General features: G+C 31.3%; 1 protein-coding gene across 1 annotated transcript; it reads right to left on the reverse strand.

The window, feature by feature from the left end:
• Positions 1 to 1,895: 1,895 nt before the first annotated feature.
• Positions 1,896 to 5,267, reverse strand: LOC114284356 (zinc finger protein WIP3). The gene is made up of 2 exons (XM_028227266.2): positions 4,584 to 5,267; positions 1,896 to 2,778 (listed from the first exon to the last, which is right to left on the reverse strand). Exons 1-2 carry the CDS (start codon positions 5,007 to 5,009, stop codon positions 2,338 to 2,340), a joined length of 867 nt encoding a protein of 288 aa, XP_028083067.1. The 5' UTR covers positions 5,010 to 5,267; the 3' UTR covers positions 1,896 to 2,337.
• Positions 5,268 to 6,254: the final 987 nt, after the last annotated feature.

A 6,254-nucleotide genomic window follows, 5' to 3' on the forward strand; every position in this document is an offset into this window, starting at 1 on the left:
CAATTTTTTAAAAATTAAGTTTTTTATTTTTTTGTATATATATATTTTTTGTTTAGTGAATTTTTATATTTTTTTAAATGAAAATATAATTAAAAAGTACAATATTTGTAATTTTTTTTTAAAAAAAAATCACTAAATATAAAAAATATAAAATAAAAATTCAATATATTTTTTGTATTTTTGTGTATTTAATAATTTTTTAATTTTTTTTATAAATATTTTACCTTTTAGGTATGTTTAGAATATGTACATCTAAAATGTAAAAAAATTACTTAAAATATATAAAATATTCCTAAAAAAAATATGAAAAACAAAATACTTGATTTTAAAAAAATTAAATTTTGAAAATTGAAATCAAAATAGATGTATATGATATGAACTCAAAATCTAAAGTACATTATAATATTTTCCTTTTACAGATGATTTTGAGCGAGCTTTTAATTTAAATTGTCTTATTTGTATATTTGAGTTTGGTCTATTTTAGGAGTAAGGTTAAAAGTCAATTTATTAATTTTTTGATTTTTCTCAGTTAAATCAGCTCTTTATTTTTTTATACGTTTTTTTTATAAAAAAAATAAAAAAAAAATTTAAAAATTAATTTTTAACCTATTTCTCGTTACAACAATGATTCATCCCCCTTTTCCCTCACCCCCTTTGACCCCCTCTCTCTCTCATTGGTTCGTTTTCTTTTTCTTTTTCTTTTTTTTCCTGCTCCTCCAATCACCACCCGCCACGTGGCAAGGGGGGTGAGGGGTGACCCAAAAGGGGGTCCCAAGCATTATTCTTCTCGTTATAACTCGGATGATTACGCCAGACTTGGTTAAAACAATGCACGAGTTGGAAAAATACGGTTCTTTCTCTCTTCCCCGACAAAGCGTAGTGGTGGATCCGAATCCTCTCTTCTTGACCTCATATCTTCAAAGTTCTAACATCATTTTTTTTTTTTTTTTTTTTTTTTTTTTTTTTTTCAACACCTTTTAGTTGGCCCAAACCTACCTCAAAAGAAACCAATTTCAACCCATCTCTTTCTCTCTCTCTCCAACCAATTTCAATGTAAAACTGTATATATATCCCCCCCTAAAGTTATATCTGGAGGCAATGATTCCCTAATAGGTAATTATATAATGTAATGCTTCAGTTAGTGGTGGATTTGTTCAGGCCTCCAAACTGGACTCTTTACATTACAATTCACCAACTTGACTTTGAAAAGAAACTATGTAAAATGAAATATAGGAAGGGAATAGGAACTATATTATATTTCCCCCGCAATCCCCGGAAGCTAACTTTTCTTAACCATGTCGCACACTAACACATAGGGGTGTTTTGGCAACACGATTTTTAATCACTTTTTTAAGTTCGTAACAAAAGTTAAAAGTTAATTTTTTTTATCATTTTTTTTATTTGAGAAGTTAGTTTTTAGCCAACGGTGAAATTACAATTCTATTTCTCGTGGGTTAAAATGTGTTACATGGATAAAATTGTAAATATTTTAAATAAATGGGGGTAGTTTGGTCATTTTATTGTGATTTGACATCATAAACAAATATTAATCAAAAAAGTCAAAAGCAACTTTTTATCAACTTTCCAAACCATTTGTCTAAAAAAGCCAAATACTTGGTTAAAAGTCAAAAAGTCACTTTTTACTATCTTCCCAAAATAAATCATAATTTTTTCCAAAAAAAAAAATGTACATTTAGATGGGCCCACAGTCCATCGAAATTAATGTAGTACTCTATTCTGTATTTACTGCAATATTTTTGTGTGTTAGTTACAAGTAATTTGACCAAGGCTTTTGGAATAATCCAGAGTGCAACTTCCACAAGAGATACTATGAGACGAATTAATGGAATTTACCAATCTTGTGTGTGTGTGAGAGAGAGAGAGAAGGTAATTACTGTCTACGAAGAAACAATCAATATATCATTAAGATTACCAATTAGCTCTGAAGCTGACAAATTTTCTCTATTAGAGAGTTACAAAAGCTTAAACATATGATAGCTTCTTTGTACATATTGCTAAGAAAGAAGAAAATTCATTTGCTTCACAACTTCAAGGTAATTATTACCAAACCACTTCAATTGCATAGTATTGTTCATAATAAGTTATTATTGCTAATCAATCAGCAAGTGCTCCGTAGCAAACCGCTCCCTGTATGCTTCCTCCAATAACATTTCTCGAGAATTTTTTGTTACTGAGCACAAGCTTAGACAAGTCTACTAACATTTACCCAAAAAAAAAAAAAAAAAAAGTGATTCGGTGCACGAGATTCCCACAAAAGCAGGATTTGAAATGGGTAAGACGTTCATAACTAGAATCCAAGATACCGCGTGAACATTCCTAGTGAGCATTTTCATCTTCGGAGCCAGTGATGCATTCCTTCTTGTTGTCATCTTCAAACCCTTCAAGAGAAGGGTGTGGAGAGTGACCTTTACCGAACGATCTCATGTGATCTTTGAGGGACCTTTTGTGTTTGAAATCGGAACCACAAGTGCAATACCATAGCTTCCCACAATTCTTTTCATGTGTCCTCCAATCTCCTTTGACAGCAAATGTCTTCGCACATTTCCTACACACAAATGGCTTTGCCCCATGCTTTCTTTTGTAATGGGTTTGGAGTGTCCTGAAATCCTTCAATGGCTTCGCTCGCGGATGATTGATGTTGTTCTTGCAGCCTTGAGCACAGCAGTAGCAAGGAAGCCTCAGCATTGCTGCTGGTTGTGTTCCTCTTAGTGACTCTGGTCCTTTCCTGTATTCAGATCCATGCCCCCACATATGCATCTGCAACCCTAGAAAATGTGAATATATACTTGTGTTTTGTGTTGTCTAAGGGATATGATTGTTTGCTTCTGACAATCTTTAACCTTTAATATTGGATGCCAAGAGTGACCCTTAGGCACAGAATTATTCATGCCCTATAACTAGAGTCACTTTAATCAATAATAAATTTTAATGTGCTTATGTTAATGACAGTTTAATAGGCTATCATTAAGAGACACAAAATGACAATTTGAATACATCTGAAAATATTTTTTAATATATTTTTATACATTTATCAATGTTATTAGCATTTTCCTTTAGAAAGAGAGTGATAAACTTTGTTCCGTGGCAGTAATCTAAATCACAATATTTTGTTGTTTTGGAAATAATATTCACAATCACTTAAAAAAATAAAAATAAATAACCAATGCATGAGCAAAATTGTATTTGTGAATAATGAACTGAGCAATTGTAGGTTTGGGAAAATGAATTATGCTAATTGTTACAGGACGTCAAAATGTTCCCTCAATATGTCTATTTGCCTCATATTTATATCTTCTTATATGTGTTTTCCAATAGAAATGTTGAGGTTTATCTACTAGAGGAAGACATCACTCATACAATATATAATGCACATTTTCATACTATTCTCCTCTATGTTCTGCACAAATTAATGAAAGAGACCTCGAAAACCTTTCAGTTACAAGTCCATCCAAGATGCCGATCTCAAAAAAAAAAAACAAAAACAAAAACAAAAACAAAGAGTATGGTATGTTGTAGCAATCTGCAATCCAACCATAAACCAATGTACGATTTACCATAATTTCAATTCTTTATTTTTTCCTTATCCAATGTGCGTTATTATGCTGAATCATTTAAGTGAACAAATAACTAGGTTTAAAATTAAAACTATCCCTCTAAAAAAAAAATGTAATTGTAAGAAACAAGCAATAAGCAAGTCTTCCACTATGGCTTACTATATAATCAACAAGTAAAGTCTTCCACTACAATTTTGGGGTCAGCCTGCCCATTTGAGTTCTGAATAATTTCCAAAACCAAAACTTTCTTGCAAGGAATGATTGTTTTATATATCTACAAAAATTATACAAACCCTATAAATTATAAAATAAAATAAATCACCACAGAATGGACCAATAATGACATTGTGAAAAAGCCAATGTGGTGTGGTTTGAATCCCTAAAAAACTATCCTTTTAATGATTAGTCTGAAGGCGCCCATGGCATTTGTACATGCTCATAATTTTTCCCTTATTTATTTATTTTTTTTTATTTTTGGCAATAAGCACCGTTATTTTGTGTTATGCTAAATGTTTTATATCGGCAATTAACTATAAAAAAAAAAAGAAGAAAAGAAAATTATTCTTTTTCATGTGTACATGTTTTATGTCCTTCAAAGAATAGATATTCCTCACAACTTTCCTTGATATCATCTCTCTTAGTAGATTTATTATTATTATTATTATTATTATTATTATTATTTATTATTTATTTATTTTTTTTGGGGGGGGGGGGGGGTGGGGTGGTACTTTCTTAGTAGGCTAGTTGATGAATCAGACAAAGGAAGAAGATGAAATTAAAATTAGAAAAAAAAAAAAATCAAGCAACTTTAGTAGTTCTCTCAATCTTGCTAAGAGAGAGCTATGTGCATCAACCTTTTGTTTTAACTAATAATTCCAAAAGAGGAGTAAGCTTTAAGAAGTAACAGACCGCGGTCTCGTCTTAATTAATCTTGTTACAATTAAAACCAAGTAAAATAATTTCTGATCATGCAAAAACATCTCAATTTAATCAAACAAATTCACTAACCTGCATGTTGTTGTACCTATTAAAGGTCTTGCTGCATACGAAACAAGCAAACTGCATCGGCCCTATGAGGATCTGTGTCGGTGTTGGGATCCAAAACCTACTCTCCATGTTGAAAGTTTGGGCACAAAACCTTTTCAACGCGTGATCTTCTTCCTTAAACTTGAAGGACTTAATCTCGGCATCATCAGGGTCTCCTCTATTAGGCAATCCTATGTGCAAGGCCACCGGAACTTTCCCAAACTTGTCTTCTTTAACTCCAAAATTCTCCTTTTGCAACCCTTCATCTTCCTCTTTGAATGGATTTGTACCGGCGAGTTTGCTTAACAGAGGGAGACATTGGGTTACAGTGGAAGAAGGTGAAGATATGGGTGATGATGGTTTAAGCCATTCAATGAAGGTTGGAGCTTGAAAGCAAAAATCCATCATGTTTTGTTTACATGGAGCTCCTTGTACTCATGTTATGAGTACTTCTACTTTCCCAAGTCTCTCATATGGTTTATATTATGGCTTTTATGTAGCTATGACAGATTTCCCACTTTAGGTTGATCTCATATAAAAGTTGTTTTTGGAACTGTTCTTTTCTTTGCTTTCTTTCTTTTCTCTCCCTTGGACTTTAGTTGGAGAGAGAGAGAGATTAGTGGTGGGACTAGAAAAATGACATGTGAATTCAACAAATAAAGAATCGTAAAATAGAATATGCGCGTCATCTCTTATCTCTTAACAAATATAATTCTTTCTTTCTCTCCTTAGTCTATCTTGTGATTTCTAGGAAAAGAGGAGTAGCCGAGATAGGTGGGGAAGGAGATAGGGGTGGTAGCTAGAGATGGTGGTGATGGGTGGTGGCTATGGTGGGGAGGTATTACAGTTAGGGTTTGGATGAGTAGGGATAAGGGTGTAATGAAATTTTGTGAGACGGTAGAATTGTAATAAAAATTATGGAGAATTGGGGGTTTAAAATAGAAATGTGGGGCCATTAGTAACTCCCAATTTAAAAATAATTCATTCTTTTTTTAATGTATTATGCTATTGATTTTTATCTAATTTTTTAATGAATCTTATTAATTAGACTAAGTTGATACAATATGAAAAGTTTAAGGAAAAAAGTTGTACAATTGAAACTACACATGGGTCAAATTGACACAAGAAACAAATTACAAAAATCCAGCATATAATTTGCCCAATTTATATCTTATTAATTGGACTAAATTGATAAAATGCGAAAAATTTAAGAAAAAAAGTTGATACAACTGAAACTACACATGCGCCAAATTGACACAAGAAACAAATTACAAAAATCCAGCGTATAATTTGCCCAATATTATAAATTTTGTTAATTTTTTTTTTACAAAAAAAAAAAAAATTAGTGAAACATTTCTCTCTAACTTTGGGTATAGGAGAGGTTCACTATGTTTTTTTTTTTTTTTTTTTTATTAGTTAAAGTCAATAATATTATTAGAGAAATTTGTCTCTGTGAAAATGTTGAGACCCTACTACTATAAAAATGTTGTATATCATTTATCTTATAAAATCCTAATATCAAAAATCCTAAACTAAAACCCCCCATTTTTTTTGTTTAACTTTATAGCATTTAAAATAAATAAATAAATAAATCCTAGAATGTGTATCATAGCTTATTTAGTGTTTGCTTCGGTTATCTATTTATTTATGTTT

The sequence above is a fragment of the Camellia sinensis genome, chromosome 14 (genome assembly GCF_055761805.1).
Source record: "Camellia sinensis isolate YWXY chromosome 14, ASM5576180v1, whole genome shotgun sequence".
Lineage (NCBI taxonomy): Eukaryota > Viridiplantae > Streptophyta > Magnoliopsida > Ericales > Theaceae > Camellia > Camellia sinensis.

Bases quoted from the DNA above. Each gene is read 5' to 3' on its own strand.
- LOC114284356 (XM_028227266.2), bottom strand. From the start codon at position 5,009: ATGATGGATTTTTGCTTTCAAGCTCCAACCTTCATTGAATGGCTTAAA. The intron at 2,779-4,583 runs GTTAGTGAATTT...CTAGGGTTGCAG, and splicing joins ATAGGTACAACAACATGCAG to ATGCATATGTGGGGGCATGG.